At 42.2% G+C, this 23021-nt stretch overlaps 1 protein-coding gene across 2 annotated transcripts; it reads left to right on the top strand.

The window, feature by feature from the left end:
- Nucleotides 1-917: 917 nt before the first annotated feature.
- Nucleotides 918-22830, top strand: ZNF488 (zinc finger protein 488). Of its 2 annotated transcripts, none has more exons than XM_083843121.1 (4): nt 918-1050; nt 13335-13557; nt 16051-16279; nt 16913-22829. In XM_083843121.1, exons 2-4 carry the CDS (start codon nt 13339-13341, stop codon nt 18076-18078), a joined length of 1614 nt encoding a protein of 537 aa, XP_083699247.1. In that variant the 5' UTR covers nt 918-1050; nt 13335-13338; the 3' UTR covers nt 18079-22829. The 2 variants fall into 2 exon arrangements, with proteins under 2 accessions (XP_083699247.1, XP_083699248.1); XM_083843122.1 differs by lacking the exon at nt 918-1050 and adding an exon at nt 11228-11233 and having other exon boundaries at nt 16913-22830.
- Nucleotides 22831-23021: the final 191 nt, after the last annotated feature.

Raw genomic sequence — 23021 nt, forward strand, 5'->3', positions numbered from 1 at the left:
CGGTGTGCCGGGGTGCCTTCCTGGCCCGGCCCGGGGGGGCGACGGGGCCGGCAGCACCCAGGTCCCGGCGGGGGGCTCGGCGCTGCCCGTGCTCGGCCCCGGGGGATGCGCGGCCCCGGCTCCGTGCCGGCCCCGGCCCCGTTATAAGGCGCACGGAGCCTGGAGGTGCCTCGCCCCGTTATCGGTGTGAGATTACTCCCTAATTGTAGCGAAAATCCGCCCTTTCAAAAGCATTAAAGTCTTGACGTTTCTTTTTCCGATACAAGCCAATATTCAGATTACATGGACACTAATCAAATAACCCGGGCTATTCCCTTTGTCAACATGCTCATAAAAATCTTCTGCCAGGCGTTAAAGGCATTTATAGGGAACGACATCTTTCAAAAGCGATGTTGCTTAGTCCGGATTTAGGAAATATTTGCTTATGACAAGACGTTTGATGGTTATATTTTACATACCAGCTGTGCCATAAATCGTTTCATACCTCAAAGAAATTCCTAATTTTGTAGCCTGCGAGTGCTTTCTATGAAGCAGGGATTTCCATTTCTAGCCATCCTTACCCATACCTGCAGCTCCCCGTACACCACGATAATAAACCCAAAGCGGTGTCAGTGGCCTCCGAGGAAGGCTTTGGAAGATATTTCCATTCCCCTCCAACTTTAAAAGAAATTCCTCTTTTTAAAGTACCGCTACAAGGGGGAATCCCCACCACCTCCCGAGCTCCCCCCCACCGCTGCACTTCGCGGCCGCTCCCGGGACCGCCTCTGCCTCGGGCGGGCTCCGCGCCCCTCGGGAGCCGTCGAGGGTCCCTGGGGGAGGCTTTCGGGGGGCGAGGAGGGTTAAGGGGGGGGTCGGGGCGCCGCGGTGGGCGTTATCCTGGGCGGGGAGCGGCGGAGGGGGAGGAGGAGGAGGAGGAAGCCGCCGTGCGGGGGGCGCAGGGGGGGCGGATCGGGGCCGGCCGCGCTGCCGCCGGCAGAGCGAGGGCAGCGCCCGGCGGAGCGGGGGGCTCCGAGCCGTCCCTCCCGGCCGGGCAGAGCCCTCCCGCAGCGGGTAAGGGCGGCGGAGTGCGGGGACGGAGCGGGGAGGGCGGCCCCGGGGGTCGGAGACCTCCGGAGGGGTTCCCCGGGGAGCGGAGAGGGCGTGGGGGGGGAGCCCCGAGAGAGCCGCTGCGGGGGCCGGGCGTGATGGGTTGGGGGTGATGGAGACGGGGAGATGGGGCCGGGGGTGATGGAGCCGCCGTGCTGCAGTCCCTCCTCAGGTGCACCGAGGGGTTCCTCTCGGCGAGCATCCCCTCGAGCATCCCTTGCCCTTTTTGCTGCTGCGCTCGTTCGCCCGGCTCCCATAGGTGGCCAGGGCGATCGCGGCCGATCGGTACTCGGGGTTTGGAGAAATTGGTGAAGTTTCTTGGCAATACATCGCGTCGCTATTCTGTATTTGTATCGGGTATAACGAGATCCGCGCTCCTCTGCAGAATTTTCTGAGTGGGTCAGTAAGTTAGGAACTGCTGTTGTTGTCACTTGGAAATGTCACATTGGGCTTTACGTTTGCAAACCCTGCCATGAAAAGGTTTCCGTAGGATTGAAGTCCGGCACCAGTGTGTGAAGCCTCTTCATGTCTTCATTCTGTGATCAGACAGGAACCAGTCGTAGGAAATGTCAATGAAAACTTGATGGAGGACATCATTTTTAAGCAACTCTGTATTTTCGGTAGAGTTGCTCTTAAATGAAAAGTGGTCGCACTCATGCATTGAATTCGGGAATTTAAAAAGGATTGCTCAGGAGCTATTCTTTGTTCGTGGCTTTTGAAAATGCCGAATTTAGTGCTCGACAGCTCTTGCTACCATTTGTTAAATACAATTGGTGCTACAGAGAGAGGGATTTATTTAGGCAATAGGAAGACAGGGGTATTAAATTCAGTATTTTTTTAAAATGTGTAAAAGTAGACGAAATTACATATAGTTTTTTGAGAGAGCACATTTATTCGGTATTTAAGCATCCTCCAGTATTTTGAAGCAAAATAGAGCTGCCGAATAGAACTCTATGGAAATATCATCTTATAGGAGAAAAAAAGCTCTATAGCCATAGAAATATTGATGTAAAGTCAAAATATTACTTTAGCTTCTATTACCTAAATGTAAGATAACCAGACAAGAAAAAACAACAATAAATTCTTTGTAAGAAATTATATATTACACGGAAGAATTGGCAGAATTAATTGCCTAAATACTTGCATGTTCTATGCGTTTTGTGTTTTTTTTTTCTATGTCCATAATGCAGTGAATCAGTATGATTTTCCTACAGTACATGTTACTTGAAAATGCTATTAATAAACACCAGCCAAAGAACAAAGTATTTAATTGGGAAACAAATTATTTTAGATCAGAACTGTTTTAATTTACAAAATTCACTTTTGATTACAAGGTTTCTTTGCTTCACCGTAGTATAAAATATGTTGTTTATGTTGTTCCCCACAATTTCACATTACATAGTGTTATTCAGATCAGTTATTGGCTGTTAGTGGAGTAGACATGATGTAGTAAGTTTAAAATTACTGTAAATAACATTAAAGTAAGTGACTGTTACTTAGTACAGTTGAAGTAATCTCCAGTATTAACCATGTGAAAGTGACTAGTTGTAGTTTTAAAATATTTTTCTTCATATGCAAATGATAAATATGCAAAATTGCAAAAGATTATATAGCTGTATGTGCATATATATGCGGTTGTGAATGCATGTGTATTTATGTGTAGACATATATGTGCACACAAATATATTAGTTTCTTGTCAAAAAGAGGTGTTTGAACAAATATCACATTTTTTTAAAAATCAAGAGCTATAAAAAATAAATAGCATGAGTGTTAAATGAAAACAAGCCTTACACTTCTTGAACATCAATCAGATAGTCATTTCTCTGAATTTGCAAAAAGAAGACATGAATTTGAAACATATGAAGAGAGAAGGGAAACAATCTATGACTATTTTCAGAAGTTACACATTTTGTTTCAGTCTGATTGCGTGTGATTCGGTCTGATTGTGTTTGGTTGTGGTTTGCTGCTTGGCTGCTTGTTTCTCAGTTTCCTCTGGCTGCAGGTAAGGAATGGAGGTTCTGCCTGCAAGGATGCCTGTGTGAAGGAAGAGCTGCACCGGTCTGTGTGAGAACAAGTGTGGTAGCACACATTTCCATGGTTGGGGCCTGGGTCTTTCCTATTTACATGAATGGGACAAGGATTTTCCTGAAAGTGGATACATGCATATGTGTGGCAAATAACTTACAGCGTGTTGACAGAGGAAGGTTTGTTCAGTTGCCTTATCTTCCCATGAAGCGGGAATTCCCATGAAATGACTTTGCTGCTTTAAGATGTTTGTTTGTTGTATGCTCCTTTTGTGTGGGGGAGAATTAGAGGCATTTTTTTGCCTCCCTTCCCAGTTGTTCCCTTTAAAATTGAAATTTCCTGTGACATTTTGGGGTGGTATGTATATTGCTGAACACTGAACAATGCCAGAGCAGCTGGGGCAGAATCCAGACCAAGCCTCTGAGATGACCACTGGCACAATTCAGATCTGGAATACAAAATACTGTGTGCTCTGAACTGAAATATATCCATACAGCATGCTGCATATACTATGCGGCTGAAATGATGCTAATTCATTACATGTATAGTACAGTAATCCTCAAACATGTCTCGAGGGTTACAACGTGCTCCCAGTATCCCACAGGAACCCTATTTTTTAGGTCCTAGGCCTTGAAACTTCAAGAAAAAAAGTGGTGGATTAAGATAATGCTTCCACCACATGGACAATCTGTATGCTAGAGAAAAGTCAGCCCTTCAGTACAGAGCCCTGTGCACAGAAGCTAAGTCTTTAAAAGCCAGCAGACTACAGAGCTATAGTCAGCTCCTCTTTGTCCGCAGGTGGGCTGTCTGACTTGTGAATGGCTTGTACAAGGCAGTACCATCCACCAGGGTCCATTAAATAAGATGCAGTGCCAGACAGAATGAATAGTTCTGCCTCTGGGGCCAATCCAACTAGAAAGGAGTATTGACATTTTATGCATCATGGAGCTAAACTAGATTCAGTTTGTATGAACCTGGAGTAGCAGAAGATCGACATATTTCCTGCTTTCTAATTAAGACATCATGGTATTTACTACTGCTTTTTGTCCAGCCTGAAATATAAAGAACCCTGCTAGTTTTTGTGTTTTGTTTGTGGGTTGGTTTGTTAGATTATTTTTTCATTTCTTGCACCTGGGAGGTGTGGAGCAGAGACCTCAGTGGCTCTGTGTGGGGTCACTCATGTTCTACCAGATTTAACACCTCCCATTCACAACAAGGTCTGCTAGATCAAGGATGGCTCCCCTGCAGCTGTGCTGATACCATTCCATCACACATCCCAGCAAATCAATATTAGTGAGGCTTTCCTGCTATGTGGGATAGTCCGTTCCACTCCTGCCTGCCCTTTTCCTGCTCTGGAGGATAGTGGCAGTAGAGATAGGTGTTCAGTGTGGAAAGTGCCAAAGAGCACAGGGAAGTTTGCTGTGGAGCTCCCATTTGAAAGTCACTTAGGTTAGGATACGTGCCTCTCCTGGAACTTGTCCAAATCTCAGTTATTTCCTCACCAGACTATCTCTGACACTGAATCACAGACATTTAATTCCTGGACTTCAAGTAGAGTGGAAATTACATCCCTGTGGTCTTGTGAGAAAAGTTCTGCCCCTTCTGCAGTGAGGCAGCTCTGCATGTCGGTGGGGCAGCTGCCATGCATCAGGAGAGATCCCACTACACTTTCCCCTGTCCTCAGAGAAAACAAAAAAAGAAACATGAAAAAAAGAAAAAAGAAATCACAACTGGAATCTGATCTTTTAATCTGTACTTCCAATTGGCTCCTGTACTTCACAAGACTTGCTTCAGGCAGATGTGGAACTTTAGGTATTTTCTCATTTCTAAACAGGGATTTTAGCTCTGTCTTCTTCATTATTCCCCATGAAGTTTGAGAGATTGTTCATAATAAAAAGATTTGGCAGCTTCATGATTCACTAGGCTGGGTATCCAGCCAAGATATAATGATGGCTCATCAAGAGCTGTCAGTTTATATTGCATGTACTGTGGATTTCAGGTGGTGGAAGACAGTCTGAAGACCACAGAGCCTTAAAATACTAAGATTTGGAGAACCGTTCCCTGAAGATACCATGACAATAAAACAGCAAAATTGTGAGCACCCCATAAACTTGGAGGTGTCTGACTCATAACAAAAACTTCCAGATTGGACAGAGACCAATCTCCAGAAAGGGCCAGTCTGGAAACTCAACATAGATATCAGGCTCTTCACTCAGCTGCCTCATGATATTTTCAGGGGATGTGAAGTTTCCCTGTTTCTACCCTCTGTTCTTCAGGGTTTGTCTAGCCAGAATTCTGCAGCTGCTGTGCAGAAAGGCATGAGGAAAGGACACTGAGGCCAGCTGAAATGCCAATTTTTGAAGACCATTTTCATGCACTGGGCTAGTTCAACCCCAATTTTATTCCGCTCTCATCTGATTCAGTTAATCTCTGCAGCCAGCAAATTCCGCCCTGTTGCATAATTGTATTTTCTTCTGCTTCTCCCCTGATGCCTGGCTCAGGCATGCTGCAGGGATTGAGCTGTCCCAGGAGTGCAGGGTATGTGCTCAGAGCAGAGGAGCGAAGAACAGGTGCTCACAGTATGGCCCAGGGTAGCCTCAGGTAGAATCAGAAAAACATTCTGGTCTCCACAGGTTTCATCATTAGCATTTCGTTTATCAGTGCTAATTGGACTGCTCTTAACACATGAATTGGAAGTGGTACATTGTCAGTAAAGGGCCTTCTTTGAACCAGCTGACCCCATATCTCTTTGCAGAATCATTGCTGGAATCTAAATTTGCCATGTGTGAAACTGGGAGGATGAAAGAGGATACTTAGAGCTCAGGAATTCAAGGAAAACTGTACACGGGCTATTTCTAGAAGATGGACAGGATGCTGAGCTTGAGCTCAGCACTTTGTGCAGCCCACCTGGGCTGGGAAAGACAGCACATGGCTGTATCCACCTGTTGTCTTGACATCTCCTTGTGCAGTTTTCTTCTGCCATGTGCATGAGCTTTTCAGCAGCAAAGGTCTGAAGGAACCACTTCATGCCCAAAAGGAAAGGCTCTCAGACCTGGGCCCAGGCTGAAGCAGAGGTGCTCTATCTTGCAGCATCAGTGAGCTAAAGGAAATGGCCTGCTTAGACCTTCTGTGCTTTAAGAAGACCTTTTCAGCTTGTAATTTAATGGATTTAAGAAGCAGCTTGCAGTTTGTTCGAGCATTTGTCTTGGGGTGTTTGGAACTACTTATTTTATCTTTCAAAACAAGAATTCTTTCCTTTCTTTGATTTCCTGCCAGTTTCCTCCAGTTCCAGTTTTGATTCTTCTCCTTTGCAGTTCACAGCATGAATAGAAAAAGAAAACTTTGCACAGAAGGAAAGCAAATGTATAAAACCCAAGAAGCAGATTTTCTCACTTTTCCATCTCTGATTCCCTTGGAATTCCCTTCATGTGTTAAGAACCCTTAGTTCCTTATAACGACAGAGAATAATAAATACTGCACACAGAAGCACTCTGTCTGCATCAGCTCAATTCCCTTAATATCTGTAGTTTATTGTGCATGACACTGCATGTCTGATCATGGATTCCTCAGACCGACAGACCCCTAATTGAAATCAAAGGGAGTTTTGGCAGTAGCCACAGGAATGCAGTGGCATGGAGTCCCAGGTTATGTGCCTCAGGGAGAACATTGTCACACTTTTGAGTTGAGAGGAGTAAGTTAAAAGGTGAAGGAAATGATGGTTCCAGTATTTAATTTCTATTTTATTTATTTTTTTATGTTTCAGTCTTGCTGACATGGCAAATGCTGTTTAAATTAATCCCTACTCTGGAGAAAGGCCAGAGTAGATGTAAAAATGTCTGGGGAGACTGGGATGATGCCTTCCCAGGTCAAATACAGTGGTTTTTGTGGGTAACTTGTGGAGTGTTTATTTTTTTCCAAAGTAGGGTAATTGTTTTGAAAGGGATATCACTACATGCAAATTACGCCACAGTTCAAATGGAATGTGAAGGTGAAATTGAAGAAGCTATTGAGAGTTATTTTTGTCAAATTAAGAAAATCAGTTTTTATTATCCCCTTCCATTTATGATTGCAAAGAACTAGCTAAAACAAGTTCTGGTTGAAAAGTTTCCTCACTTGCAAAAGTGGTTCAGTTGTTTCCATTACACTTCCAAAACTGATAATAATATTAAGCAAGGCTACCAGTGCTTTTATGACCACCAAGAAGCAAAGGGTGATGCCACAGTTCAACATTGTCACTGTGGCAAGGAGAATTGGGCTGAGTGCTATGAAAATAGGGGAGAGGGGAGTCTGTGTTCAAATTGGTGTTTCTGCACTTGGGCTTTTCCAGACATTTCTTAGAAGAGCTTGCAGTGACATCTGAAGGCCATATAGTAGAAAATCAGGGATCTGAAAATCTGCTCTTGACTGTTCCTATGACCTTCTTTCACTTCTCCTCCCTAGAAATGTATTTTTGTCACAAGGTGAGGGAGCTACCTAAATATTTTTTGGGAAGGCACAAGTTGTAACCTGATTAGTACAAGTGGGATGACATGCGAGTGCTAGGAAATGGGGAGAGAGAAAGGATATCTGCAAGGTTCCAGCTTGGAAGAGAATTCAGGAAAATGGAAAATAACTACTAAACATTTCAGCAATGGAGTTATTTCTTAATATGCACGGGAGACTGTTGAACAATCAACTGGGATAGATATACACAGAATAGCCCCAGCATTGGGAATGTTTGTGTGTTTTGGGTTTTTTTTTGTGAATGTTTTTGAAAGAAACAGACTGTCATGCTTCCCACCCAGCAGCCAGGCAGTCATGGCTCCTACCCACAGGCTCAGTGGTTGGAGGCAGACAGCTGAGGGTGGGGAGCAGAAACTTAATAATGCCACTCAGGTGGTGAAGCACTGGTCCAATCTTGGTTGTCACAACTGTGTGACAACTCCACTGCACCCTTCCATGCTAAGCGCAAACTTACAGACAAGCTAAATTGTGTCTTAAATTGTTACAAAGCATGCTAATTCCAGTGGGGTGAGCAGTCTTCTTGAAGAAGCACAGGAAAATGCCTAGAATGGGTCTTAGTAAGGGAGAGCTGAAAGGAGATTGTGTTTTAACCAGGCAGCTCTATTAACTGGATTAATAGAGCATAGGTTCACAGAGGTCTTCTGAAGACATAAAGACGAGTAAGTCACTGGAGCTGTATCTTCAAAGCAAATTGCTAAAAATGCCTGCTAAATCACAACGAAACTTGGCAGGAGGAAAGGGTGTAAATCCTTCAGATTAAGATAAGGAACACCAGCCTAAGGCGTCATAGTTGACTTTGCAGGGCCACAGATTTGTTATAGACTATACCCAAATCATCAGGTTGAACCCTTTTCAGTAGCAATTTGTCTGCTACTTCTGGAAGCAAGCAGGCTGGGATCAATTGCTGTGAGCACCATCTACTTCGTGTTCTTTTTGATGAAACATCCGAAACTGCATAATCCATTGGGAGTTGCCTGCCTATAGGTACTGGTTGTTTGACAGATCTGTCACACTCCTCAGAAATAAAGATGCAAAATCCATGACTCAGGGACATGGTATATGTGTATCAGATACTCTCTAGGGGATGAAGAGTCCATTAAACAGCAAGACCCTAAACTCATCCGTATGAAGAATTCACATCTGTGACAGATAGAATATGGAGCGTACCCATCATCTAGCAGGTGATCTGACTCTAATGTGCTACTAATGCACTATAAATATTCAGTTTATTTCACCCTTTCAGAGACGTGTGTGGGTGAGCCCAGAGGAATTCTGCTTTTGCAGAACATGAGTGAGAACAGCAGGATTATGTTGCATGAGGGAGAACATGTCTTTAGGAGGCAATGGCACTCATAGCATAGGCTGTTCGAGGCAAGTATGTCATTGCACAATACAAAACTGAAGATATGACCTTCACAAAGAGGCTTATGACAAGGGTTCTGTAAACTTGCCAAATAATAGAAGAGGGGTGAATTAGTCAGATGTACAAGACAAGCTAGCAAAGCTGTGTGAAATGAAAGTGCAGAATAATTATTGCTTCTCAAAGCAATGTTAGCCAAAATGTGGAAATCAGTAACATAAGACAAGTGTGATTTTGGTGTAGTACGTCTTCACCTATACGTTAAATGAATTTGCATCAAGTCCTCTTGTTGAGCACAGTAAAGCAAAAAGAGGGGTAGTTGCCTTGCTGACACCATCCCACTCCTTTGCGTAATGTCTCAGCACCTCTCTTCAGGATGGGGTTCTCTTCACACAGCACCACCAGATAGGTTAATACCCTCCAAAGTAGGTAGAAATCAGACTCGTTTAAAATTTTCTTTTAGAAGAACACTAACTGTCAGTGTTCTGTCACTGAAATCAAAGGAAGTTGCCAGAGATGTCACTGAGCAACAGACCCCTCCACACAGGAATACATAACCACCTTTCCCCGTTCTATTTTTTTTTATTTGTTTAATGAAAATAGGTAACATAAGCAACTGTCTCCTGCATTTCCACTGGAAAAAAATTTTGTTTTGATATCGCCCATGAAGCTGAGAAGTCTATAAAAGCAATAAAATCATAGGGAAAACTTGTAATGCTTGTCCTGATGGCATGTGAAAACACTGATGGGCATTTCTAGGTCACTGAAAAGAAGTTGATTACAACTGTAGCTGCTTAAGTACTGGAGTGAGGTAAGAGAAGGACACCTACCTCATTAAGGGACAGAAGTGGTGGTGTTTGAGGAATATATTAAGATAAAAGACAGGATTTATGCTCAGCTTGGGAAAATAAGCAATTAACCCATCAGTGGGAACTACATAGATCCAAGTGCTTTGAGGTATAAATACACCAGCCAGAGGGGGGAATTGTTGAATATACCATAAGAGGTATAGGTAGGAATGATAGGAAGTTGAGCTAAGGAAATGAAGACCTGATACCAGCCTCAGACGTTCCTGACGTTCTAGGAGAAAGTAAAAAATCAGTTAGATGAAATTTTGGAGAATTCACGGTTATGATTGTTTTCTCTGTCCTTTGCTCCCTTTGAAGAGTGTGAGCAATTCACCTACTTGAGTCTGTCAAATAAAAATGCCAGTCATTCTAGTGTACCTTTTTCATTTTTCATTAGGACTCCAGTTGTAGGTTTTTAATGATTATAACCTTCTTTAGACTCTGAGGACTGTTGGCAAAGATGTGAAATGTGCTCTGGGACTGGATTCGGAATTATACAAGAGCTCCTGTCCCTCTGTCACTTTTTGGGACACCATGTTGTACTGAGATGTTTCACTAGATGGTGCATTCGCCAAATTATTTGAAGAGATTGATCTTCCCATGCTGAAAGCTTCTGATGCAAGGTTTACCATAACAAGCCTTTTTGCTCTCTATATGCGGTACATCCTCTTCACAACTTTCTACAAAGCTGACCCTGCTGTGCAAGAGAGGAATGTGACCGTTGCTGTCATTTGGGGGATTTTTTTTGTCCATCACGAATCTTTGATTAATTCACAAGTCATTTAGAAACTAGCAAAGAATCCTGGCTTATTGGATTGGAGGGACTCTTAACTTTGGAAAGAGAAAAGTTGTGTTGGTCAGAAAATATTTCATATTCCTTATTAGGTTCCATTTCCCCCATCCCATCAATCTAGGAGAATTAAATGGAACTGAAGATGTGCATATATTGATTTATTTGCTTCCAGAAGGGAGGATTAGCCTGCAGGCAGCCCTGTGGGACAGTGAGGACAGACAGAGGTTCCCATGTCCAGGGAATTAATTCCTGCCCTTCTCCTTGGATGCGTGGAAGCCCTTCTGTCCTCAGGATTTGGGATGAGGGCATGGGCAGCACATCAAGCATCACACACCTTGCCAGGAGCTGTTGAAACTTTCACCGAGGAGCTCAGAAAAGCTATCCAGGTTGGAGGTGTGTGCTGCGCTTGTGCTCTGGGAGCTGGCGGTTTCACATCCATCTTGCAGGTAGCAAAGCCAGAGTGGGGCAATGGTGCTAAAGCCTGTCTGGCCCCTCTGCCTTTTCTCTTTCTTTGGGACGTATGTTATGGCAGAAATCACTAGGTGGTGCTGTTACACATAAATCTTGCACTTTCTCTTGATATCTTCACATTTTCAGTCTTCGGAGAAATGGTTCTGGTAAGCTTTGGGTGTGTGAAGCTCTTTGAAAGCTGCTGAAACAGGGGAAGGTAGCAGGCAGCAATAGCTGGCTGGAAGGGGGCTTAGATTCTTTGAACCCTGGTATTGGTGCTTTGGCTGGGATTTCTGGAGGAAGGGAAGAGATTTACTCCACACAGGCAGCAACACATCCTCTTCCTAAAAGTGTGTGTGCTCAAATCTAGCACCCTTGACTCCTTCCCCATCACAAATTCAGCTTTGAGGGCCCTCAAAGGAATCAGGAGATTCTGTTTCCTCTGGATGGACACCGGTGTAGCCAAGGCACAATGCTCTCCTGGTTTACATGGAGACATTCAGATGAATTTCACAGAAAGGGGAATCTTAGTGAGAGGTTTTGCCTTCTAAGGTCATAAGTGGATAAATAAAATAATGTTAGAAAAGATTAGGAATTTTAGATTTTCTTTTTCTTCTGATGGTTTGGAACTTTTTTTTTTTGTATTATTATTATTTTTAAATGTGACTTGACTGTTTCAATTTATTAAAAATTAATATAATTTAAATGGAAATACACGTGCATATGAATGTGTTTATGTGTTTGTTTAGGTAGATCCTATATATTGCACAAATGTACATATACAAGACATCATTTTGTTCTCATAGCAATAGTAACTTCAGCAGATTATTGGGAAACCAGGCAGTGAAACTCATCAGTAACAGAAAGCAGAGACCCATTCTATCCTCCTCTTAATGACTAATATCTGGCAAGCCACCTGAACTTTTTTTTTTTAATTATTATTATTTTTTAATTTCCTTTCACCTCCTGCTCTTTGTCTTGTTCATCTTTTTTTAGGCCTTCTTCCTTCAGAGGCTTACAATGTTCTGTATACATAACCATGCATTTCAATATTTTCAGAGTAGGGATTTAGACTTGCCTACCAAGAGGAAATTATTCTGAATTAACTATACTGATTTAGAAACTGATTTAGTTAAATCAGTGCAACTCTCCTGAGCGCTTTATATCACTTCAGTTTAAGTCATGAGTCAGTGAATAACAAATCAATTCTGTTGGCAGAGAGTGAGAAAGATTAGACTGGATCTTCAGCCCTTCTATCTCAGTATTTATTAGGCTAAGGACTCTTCAGGGCTTGTTGCTGTTCTCTTTAATTTTCTCTGCCTAATGGACCTGATCCATTTCTTGATGGCGTAAATGAGGGTTTTTCCATGACCTCCGGCTGGGAGCTGAAGATGGCAATAACTTTATTAAAAACCTGGAGAAGCTTAGAATGACAAGTAACTCAAAACTGCCTCCTTACTGTGTACTCAGGTTGAGGCTCATAGTGCAGAAATCACCTCTGCTCTGAAAAATATAATGTTCTACATTCAGTTCAAGAGAATTCAGTCCCTAAGCATACCAGTCTCTCCTAACATTGTGCTGAGAATATCACCATGCAAAGAGCCATAATCTGATTCAATTTTCCTAACAACAGCTAACAGCTAAAATCTCACATACATTTTGAAATAGGATGAAAATAATCCCTGTGTCAATCTACAAAGGTTTTGTGCATTCAGGCTGAATAGACTTGGGACTCAGGCTGTTCCTGGTTTTGTATCTGCTTAACCAGAACATAGACTGATGTTACACTTACAAATTAAAAAGCATGGCTTTTTCAAAACCTACTTGGTAAAGCATCTGCTTTTTTGTTGTCCTCTTTCTGCATTTTTCTTCGCACTTCTACAGACTACTAAATAAGAAAGTTATTTGAGAATATGCTGATCAAGAATATTCTGAGTTCCACTAATTGAAAATTTTGCTTACTGTTACCAAGGTTTCTTACTGCTGGCTGTAGAGAGTACAGTGCAGAAACAGTTGTGCTCTTGGATGGTCTCACCAGTCCAGAAAAGAGTAACTAGGTTGTTTACAAACCTAATATTTTGGTTTATTGCAAAGCCTTTTTTCTCTTTCAGAACTGGATGTTCATAAAGCTCTATACTGTGTAACCAATAATGTTCTGACATGCTCTTACAATTCACCTGCAGTTAGTTCCTAGAAGCCTTTAAGTAAGTAGTGGTTCCCCCTTCCATTTTCATCTGTATTACATGTGATTTCTTGCTCATTTTACAGGTTTATGATGGAACTCACATCTTTGCCTAAATTCCTGTGGACAAATGACAACAAACTTCTGCATCACCATTTTCCGGATGTATTGGCTACTGTTCACACCACACAAGACATTCCCAAAGAAGCTGTTTTTGGACCATGTATGCTCCAGAACACCCTAGTGGACACTGTAGCTTTTATCGCCCTCAAGTGTTCTGAAAGACGAAACATCCATTACGTATTCAAGGTAGGAGAACGCAGCATTTAATGCAAGTCATGTCGGACAGGGTCACACCATCTCTCAGGAGGTGGCTATGTCAGGGGGGAGATTTTTGTTCTGTTCAGCACAACTAACAGCTCCTCCAAAAGGGAGAAGTAGCCAGCATGTTTCTGATTATGAGCTGTAGACTGGAGGGACCTCAGTGAAAACTGGCTCCTTTGCAGGAAGAATACAAAGTTCCACTTCTGTGCTGACTATTGATGACTTGGCTTTTAAGTTTAGTCCAAAAAGGGGCCCTATATTTTTTCTTTCATCCTCCTGGGGACCCTAATTTGAACTTCTTGGTCCTTTCTGTATGCTTGGGTAAAGACAATGGCCACCATTGGCACAGGTGGTTCTTCCTAGCCAGCCGTTTACCCCAGCAAAGCAAACCTGCGCCTTATAAAGCTGTCCTTCCCACTGAGTTCCTCTGAGCCTTACAGTCTCTTGTGGGGTTAGCCTCCTGGATCCAAGGAACAGCCTTATCCTCACCCTTCTCCTCCGGCTCCTGTCAAGGAAGCCAGACCACGTCCATTGCACAGCTCTGACTGAGCCTGTTGGGCAGTAAAGCCCTTCCCTCATTTATGGATGTAAAAGATTCATCTGAGGGATTTCCATCCCAGGAAGAGGGTGGATTTGCACTACTTGTAGTGTCTCTGCATGTGTGGAAAAAGTGAAGCAGGCTCATGCTTGCAGTTGAGTGTACCCAGGTCTTCTGTTCTGCCCTGTATTCCTCCCCAGCTCCTCCAAACTCTCTCAGCTGCTTCCCTGCAGGCCCGGTTCCTGGAGAAGCTGTGTTCCCTTTGACTTTGCTTAGAGCTCCGGGTGGGTGCTTGGTATTTCTGAAACACTGAAACTAATAAATGACAGCCTCTGTCAAAGCTATTAGTTGCAACCACTGTGTGTGTGGGTGGGTGTGCTTGTGTTGCTGTCAGACTTTTGGATTTCTCAATCATTGTTAATTACCATGGCGTTTAGAGAGAACCAGTTACGGGGCATGCTAATTTATTTTCTCCCTTATAATAATTAACTCTTATACTAATGGTCCCTTAATATTTTATTCAAGCTCCTACCATGGTCATACTTTTCATGGTAGGTAATAGTCAGACTGAGCTAAACACAGAGAAAGAAAACCAAAATACTGTTTCTGATACAAAACACCAATGAATGGCTGCCCTGCAATTAGTGGAAAACAAAGAGCTATACATTGCTTGGGGTGAAATTTGGATCACACTTGTCATTAGACATTTTTCATTTCCAAATTTCTTCCTTTCAAAACAATGACTTAGTGCTTCAAAAATTAGTTGAGGCTTTTTATGTGTATAAGTGTTGCCCTTGATCGCCCTGTGTTTCAGCCTCCGAGCTATGAAAATCTTCCCCATCCTTCAAATACTGCCGAGGACATAGATCTGCTGTGGTAAACACCAAGGAAAAAACCTATAAATAAATAAATCATTCCCTATTCAAAGCAAATGCAATCAATTAAATAAGATGGGAGCCACACACTGAATGAGAAAGACAAAACCAAATGTTTTAGTTATATTATTTCCAGAGCATGGTCAACCTGTGACTAAATGACTCAGGAGTCCTGTGGAGAAAGGCATTTATGCGACTGAGGACTATGTTGTAACATGTACACAGAAGGGAGATTTAATTTGAGCAGTAGGCTTAATATTATGTTTTTAACTTTTGAGTGCCTGACCTTCCAACCTAAGTGAAATTTTTAAATTAAGCTGTTTGGTATTTCTGAATTCACACAGAAAGTAAATCAATTCCTCACTACACTCAGAAGTAATTTAATGAAAAGTATTAATCAAATGAGTTTTTGTCTGTTTGTATACCCTGAAATGAATTTAAGCTATTTATCAAAGGGAGAAAGGGGAATATGTCATTTTATTTCTGAAAAAGGAAAGGGATAATATAAGTGCTTCCTCGCTGTACTTGTTAAAAACTTATATTTGCATAATCTAGCTGCTAGTATATGCAGAAGTTGTCTCCCTGGGATTTTGACTCAAATAACCAATATTATTCCTAATTTACCCCTCTCCTGACACGTCCCATTTCCCCATGGGATTGAGACCCCTACTTACAGAGGAGCACGCCATCTGTACCTCTGAGATCCACACCCAACGCAGCCTCAGGAGACAACCAGCATCAGCAGAGGACAGCATCCTTGCCACGAGGGGGCCGGAGATGGGCCAAGGGACCAGCCCTGGCACTGCTGGCCCAGAGCAGGTTCACATGAACAACGGTGTCCCCTTCTGGTCCCACTCAGTGCTCCCAGAGCTCTCAGCACTCACACCAGGGAAGCCTTCTCCCTCCCATGACTTCGGGTTTGATCACAGCTGTGTGTGATTTGGGCTCGCAGCTTTGGCATAGGCTCTGTGTGAGGCAGAAAATAGGCTTTTTCTTGAATTTCATGGAAATCTATTTGGGGTTGCAGGATTTTAAACTTCCCTTTTTGTGTGTCCTGTCTCACAGGTGGATGTTACGTCTGTGCACAGTCCTACAGGGCTGCCTTGGATGAGACTTGTACAAGCAGCTGCCAATAACAAGGAGCAAAACTTGGAAGCTTACTTAGAAAATAGTCAGTTATATTATCGCTCTACCAGGAAAATCAACAAAAATGAGGAACTGCTTGTCTGGTATGATGAGGAGCTTAGCAGACTCCTGGGTTTCAATGAGATAAAAGCTCAAAGTCCCCAAAATGGTAAGTACCAGACTGCTGGCTCTCCAGGGGTCACTGAGGACTGAAGTGAGTCTGCAACTTCTTTAGCATGGGTGATCCTGTAATGCAAGAAATAAAACCAGTCTAAATCCTTAGCAGTCAGCTAAGAAAAGAGACATTCTCTTTTGGGGATTGAGCTGGAGGCATATAGTGAGAAGAAATTTGTAGTTCTCAATGCCATTTTAGTTGTTACTGTCCAGCAGAGGACAGTGCACTAGGGAGCAGTGCTGAGGGTTTTAAGCTGTGCAATGGACAGGACATCTATGCACCTGACTACCTCGGACTCCTAAAAGCCTAAAATATCAATTTGAAATATGCCCTTAAAATAAAAAGATGCCTTTAAAATAACAATTTTATCTAATACAAGCATGGCTGGAGAGTCTAAATGAGAGCATTTCTGCAAGGAGCACATGGAGGTAAATACAAGTGAACAATTTTCCATAACAGCAAGGGACCTGACTCTGCACTGGCATTAACTTTACCATGTATAGTCTTGTGTGACATAAGAGATGTTTCTGGGTTTGTTTTTTGTTTGTGTCAACAGCAGGGTCAGGATCTGCATCCATCCATGATTCTGACTTTGCAAAACTCATCATTTGTTGTCTGTTTCTGCAGAGCTGAGATGCCAGGAATGCAACCGAGTCTTTAAATGTGAGCATTCGTATCTCTCCCATGTCCGCTTCCTATGCATCCCAGAGAAGAGTGGCCTGCTATGGAGAAACTTCCAGGATGGCAAGACTGAAAAAGGCAACTTAGAGGACCAGACCACAAATTTCCACAGCCTGGCAAGGGATCTAGAGGTCAAAATGACAGCTCGTAAAGATGATGCACATGGTCTCACTGGAGAAAAGAGAGCAAAATTAGAAGAGGCTGAGAACAACAGGAGCAGGAAAACAGTGTTGTTGGAGAAAACAAATAACCTGAGTGAGGGACATAACTGTGGGGCCAAGGAAGAGGTTGGGGGAGAGCGTGCACTGGCAGGTTCTTTCTGGAAGCCTAGTTCAGGGAGGCAATCAGCTAGGAAGGATGCTTTCGAGCAGAAGCAAAGTGCTTTCACTGAGGTCAGGAGGGTAAAAGAGAAACCGAGGAATGAGAAACCCAAGGAATCAGAAGAGGAGGATGACACGGTCCCAGCTGGGAAGGAGCAGGTATCAAAGGAAGTGTTGCTGAACTCCTCTGGCAGTGCATTCTCCTTCGTGTGGCCCACCAGAGCCCGAGGAGAGCAGAAGAGTGCTTTCAGCAAGCCCAGTAAATGTCTAGCAGAAAGAGCTGCAATAAATTCTTCTCATCCCATGAGTGAGTCACCAAAGAGCCTGGGGGAGCTGTCCGGCTTCATTGCCACCACAGACATCATGTGCTGCAGCACTCTTCTCAATTCCAAGTTCTTCGTCAGTGATTTGTGTAATGCTCAGATGCTGCAGACTAGCATCACTCGGAGCAATGTTTTCCCATATACCTCAGAACTGTGGCCCAAACAAGCAGGAGGACAGTTACAAAACACAAGTACCACTTCTTCCTCCTCCTCCTCCTCCTTGACTCTTCTTCCCCCTACCTTCACGTCATTTGGAGTGGCTGCCCAGAACTGGTGTGCCAAATGCAATCTGTCCTTTCGCATGACATCTGATTTAGTCTTCCACATGCGGTCACATCACAAAAAAGAATACTCCTCAACTGAATCCCAGAGCAAGAGGAGACGAGAGGAGAAGCTAACATGTCCAATTTGTCATGAGTACTTCCGAGAACGCCATCATTTATCCCGGCACATGACCTCTCACAATTAGAGCTGTGCAGATAGATCTCACCAAGGGACTGGGCAGGTTGGGTAAAGAAGGGAAATGTTATTCAATTGTATCAATTTCTTTTTACAGTTACATTAATTTCTTACAGGAGATCACTGCTTACAGTAATTTATAATAGATGCTTTGCAAAAAATATAAGATGTTTACAGAAGTCTGAGTGGGTTGTAAGATCTGAAAACTCAGCCTAGCCCTTGTCAATCTATTTTTGAGGAGATAAAGTAGTGAAATGAATGCACATGCAGTACTAATTTGCAAAGAGTTGGGAACAAAGGTATCATTTTGCAGATAGAGTTTGCTTTGCTTGTATCTGATTTGCTGGTTTATGTGCAGTACAATGTAAATACAGAAGTAACACACTCTTTACTGAATGTGGAATCTTTAAACACTAAAAAAAAAAATCATTTATATGCTTAAAGAAAATAAGTTACTTTTCCTAGCAGCTTTGGTGGACTCACTCCTTTGTGTTAGCTGAATCAGCTCTCTTATCAGATTCATCTCACTGTCTCCTTGGCTTTGGAAGGGACTACTTAAAGTTAAGACTACCTGAAAATAGTGGTTGTCAAAAAGTGACCAACACACAGCCAAAGAGGATGTGAGTTGTAAATCAGTACACCTGAGTTCTGTTCTATGCTCTACCACTTTTGAAATATCTTACACAAAACCAAATCAAGCTGGATCTTCATCAGAATGTGACCTGTTGTCAACACGATCATGTAGACAGGGAAAGCAAATTCTTTCCTGGGTGTGCTTGCAAAATCTGTGTGACTTTGGTAGGCATATAGATCGGATAGGGGCAGAGTTTGGCCTGTGGTTTTCAGTTTTTGGATATACTAAAGAAAGTAGCTGGGAATTCTGAGTTACTGCTTCTGATAGACAGAACCTGCACCCTTTAAGTCTGGATGATAGGCTCCATTCTGCTGACAGCTAGAAGAGGAACGTCCTTCAGAAAATGACAGAGGCATTAATTGCATTGGATGAGACCATCTCTATCATCTGGTTTCTACATTGGCCAATCCATCCATTTTAAAGAAGATGCCAAAGTCTCTCTGTAGCCAGTCTATGAGACAGTTTTCTCTTGCCTTCTTTGGTTTGTGCTCTGCTTAGTCTCAATCAGTTTGTATTGCTTGGAGGGGAGGGGAGGGAAAGCAAGAACCCTGCCTGTTGTTACTGCAGCTCATCTAATTAGCCTTTCATTACTTTCTAAATCCACTTAGGGACTTGCTCTTGATAGCTTATGTAACATGTAACAACATGTTATTCAAGTGAGCATTTATATCTCTCTTGAATGGGATTTTTTTAAGGTTGTCTCCTGTTTTTGTGGCCTGTCTCTAAGCCTTATCTGCAGTTATTCCCTTTCAGATAGAGAATTGTTAAAAAGTGCTTACTCCCCAGATAAGAGTACCCCTGAGATTTGTATAGGACATTGCAATATACTCCTTATTATTTAACTTCATGCTGATGATACAGTCCAGTGTTTGTCTGGAGCACACTGGACAGAAGTTTTTATTGAGTTCCCATGATGATGCTTAGGTTGATAATGCAAGTATCGGACATCCAAGTGACAAGAGACAGCCCTAGAGTCTTAGGCTGTCAATTGGGATCAACGTATTACCCTCATTGTCATCTCTTGGGAGATTCCTCTGAGTCAGAGACCATATTCTTACCAGTATATTGCTGTTTATTATTAATACATGGCTGTTTCCTGTTAGCATAAACATTTGACTTATTGTAGGCCAGCCACTGGCTGTGCACTGCAGCTTTATTTTCCCAACATAAAGTGATTAAACCTTTACATTATGCCTTTGAGTTTAGAGGACATAAATTGAGACTGGAGGTCTGGTTGGACTGTAACACAGCTTTCCCAGGTCAGTGCTGGAACTTCTTTCATTGGAGTCATTAAAAACCAAAGTGAACAAAAGCTTTGATACATGCAGCACAGGGAACAACCTTGCATTGAGTAGGGGATGATGTGGTTTCCTCCTAATCTTTCCATCTCTATTTTGTGTCCAATAACATTTACTGTGTAAGGAATATATTTATGGCAAGGTTTTACGGGCCAAATTTCACTCCATCTGGTTTTATCTGGGTGCCAGCCAGTTTACTGTGAAGTCAGTGTCCATAAAGCATAATAAAGGACTCCATGGTGTAACTGCATTCATATGTGGTTAGGGTTATAGTTCCCATTAGTAGTTTAGGCCAGATTGTGATCTCACTTATTCCAGTGCAAATCCAGAATAATTCCATGTTGCTACTCCTGATTTACATCAATAATATTCAGATCAGTCTGGCCCTGTATGAATAAGACTAAAGATTATTTTTTTTTTCGTACCATTACTGCCAAGTATTCTCCTCTATGCTTTCTATAATATGCTGTTTTCTTAACGGTTGTATGTTAGAAACTTAGCTTCAGATTTTTTCTGGAAAAAGACAGGAGCAGCTATGTAATGCTTCCCCGTATTATGTTGGTGCATCGCTTCAACACTGTCTACTCCACGGGCCTGTTTTTCCAGTGCGCTACACTTGGTTATCATTTAGGTCAGCATGAAGCAGTATCTAACTGGCTACATGGTTTCGCTGATTTTGTGTTGGTGTAAGTGATACTGAGAAAGTGTGGAAAACCAGCCACGGATAAAAAGCTGCTAAATCTCCAGATTTCTTCCAATGGTGTGTTAGATCTACATCCTCAGAGCTCTCATCAGTAATTAAACTTCATTCTGCCCATCATACGAGGTTTCAGTAAGCAGCAAGACTACGGGGAGAGATAGCTTTCCTTTATATCATGAAGTTGTTTTCTTTGGTGAAAGAAAAAAAAAAAAACAACAAAAAACCCTCTAACCCAGTTTCTTTGTGGGCATATCTCAGCCACATCAACTTGGATACTGTGATGACAAGTCCTGTATAAATGCCTTCTGTGCATAGAAAGGCAAAAGAACCAGTTATGAAGAGTGTCAGAACTAATTCAAAATACAAAAATGAAGAGGAGAGATTTTTAATTAGCTTTCCCTATGACATTGTCCTTACCTCCTCCAGTTGCAGGAGCAGCACGGTTTTATGCTAGCATGTAAAGACTTGTGCAAAACAGAAATCCCACTGCAGGGAAATGTGTGCTATGCTGTCCTTACCCCCTTTCAGATGGCCACTGGCACAAAGATTGAATGAACAAGTTGCTTTTTACACTGAAGACTACAGAGTTTTGTGAACTAAGACCTGTTTACACACACTACTGTCCAGTATCACATTCTGTTGCCAGCTACACCTGTGCTGACATCAGAGCAAAATAGCACCGGTGCCAATGGAATCAGAACTTGATTCCCTATGTGTAAAATAAGCTTTTGTGCAAATCCCCTCATGCAGTTGAGGGGGAATGTCTTTTACGTGTCTCATGTTTAACTGAGTGTCTCATCTAAGTTGGGTTACATAAACCCTTGGACTTAGCCAAAATTTTGGGAGATTTTATTTCTTTATATGAAAATATTCATATTAAAGCTGAGTGAACCAAGGCAGCACAGGCAGAAGGAAGCCTAACAAGACAAAGAAAAACAAACTTCCTGTAACTGAGTCATGCTGGAAGCTTTTTTTCCTTATGTCTGGAAGTCTGAACATTTAAATTGGTGCAGATGAAAGGAAATCCTGCTGGAAGAAAGGCACTCCACTAGATGTTCTTGAAGAAATGAAGGGACTTAAGGAATTCATGAAGGACTGCATCCAGTCCCAGCACAATACTGTGATTTTACTGCAGGGATCTGTGTCTTTTTTATGACTAGAGATACTTGGAGGAAAAAAAAATGAAGATGTGTTTCTCTATCAAAACCACACTCAGATTTTTGAAAAGTATACATGTGCTTGTTTTTAAGAGTAAATTTTCACTAATTCCTTAGATACAGTCTGTGGGCTCCCTACAGACCACAGTTTGAAAATCACTGGACTAGGGCAGTTTTTGTGGTGTGATCAGGGAAGACTGCATTAGAAGCACTCTCTAGAGAGCAAGAATGCACCATTCTGTAGCAAAAAAACCAAGTAAGCTGGCTGCCATTTCTTGGTCGGAGTCCTGTGAACTCTAAAAGGAGAAGGATCATACTGCTAGGAGGGCTGGTACACCAACTTCTTTCTTCCTTTCTTCAAAAGGAACGTTATTAGAATTAACCATTAGGAAGTTCTAGGTTGGAAGGTAAGGAAATTGTGCTACAAACTGTTGAATGTCCACGTCAGCTCTGGAACCAGAAGAGAGAAGGGTGATGGTTTCAATGTGTTTCCTGTTGTATAAAGAGCTGGAAAGGCACTTCAGTATTTACCAAGTCCATCCCTAAGACAACATCTGTCTAACTTTCTCATTTAAATCACAAATCATGGATTGTCCATAACTGATTTTCATTTGTAATTTGGTGATGTTCTAGTCTTTCACTGCAGTGTAATTTTCTAAACAATTACTCTCTATTGAGAGAGTATTACAACACTATTGATATCAAATGGACTCACCAGCAAATGCATTTTCTTTTTTGTTTTTTGTTTTCCTGACTGTATCCCAACTGTTTATTATTCATAAGTACTTATCATATTACTCAGGCGAAGAAATTATTTATTATTTGTGCCCATTTGGTATAGTTTTTGGTCCTTGAATGGATGGCTGAAGTTTTTAAATGTTGGGTTTGACAACCACTATTGTTTGTACATGACAGCACAACAGATTGTGTTTAGAAAAAAGGAAGCAGTATATCTGGATCATTTAGATATTAAAGAGGCTTAAAAGACATTAGAATACATTAGTGTTGTTTACTCATTCATGACTAACCCAGTCTTTTCCATATTAAGTATCTTTAATATTCTTCATACATATATCACTTTACACAATATACTGTATGAGTTTTAATCCATTTAAATGGTTCTGCAAAACTGAGAAATTCAACAACTGGCTATTGCATAAAAAT

The sequence above is a fragment of the Anser anser genome (assembly GCF_964211835.1).
Source record: "Anser anser genome assembly, chromosome: 7".
Taxonomy (NCBI): domain Eukaryota; kingdom Metazoa; phylum Chordata; class Aves; order Anseriformes; family Anatidae; genus Anser; species Anser anser.

Bases quoted from the DNA above. Each gene is read 5' to 3' on its own strand.
- ZNF488 (XM_083843121.1), top strand. From the start codon at position 13,339: ATGATGGAACTCACATCTTTGCCTAAATTCCTGTGGACAAATGACAAC. The intron at 13,558-16,050 runs GTAGGAGAACGC...CCTGTCTCACAG, and splicing joins ACATCCATTACGTATTCAAG to GTGGATGTTACGTCTGTGCA. The intron at 16,280-16,912 runs GTAAGTACCAGA...CTGTTTCTGCAG, and splicing joins AGCTCAAAGTCCCCAAAATG to AGCTGAGATGCCAGGAATGC.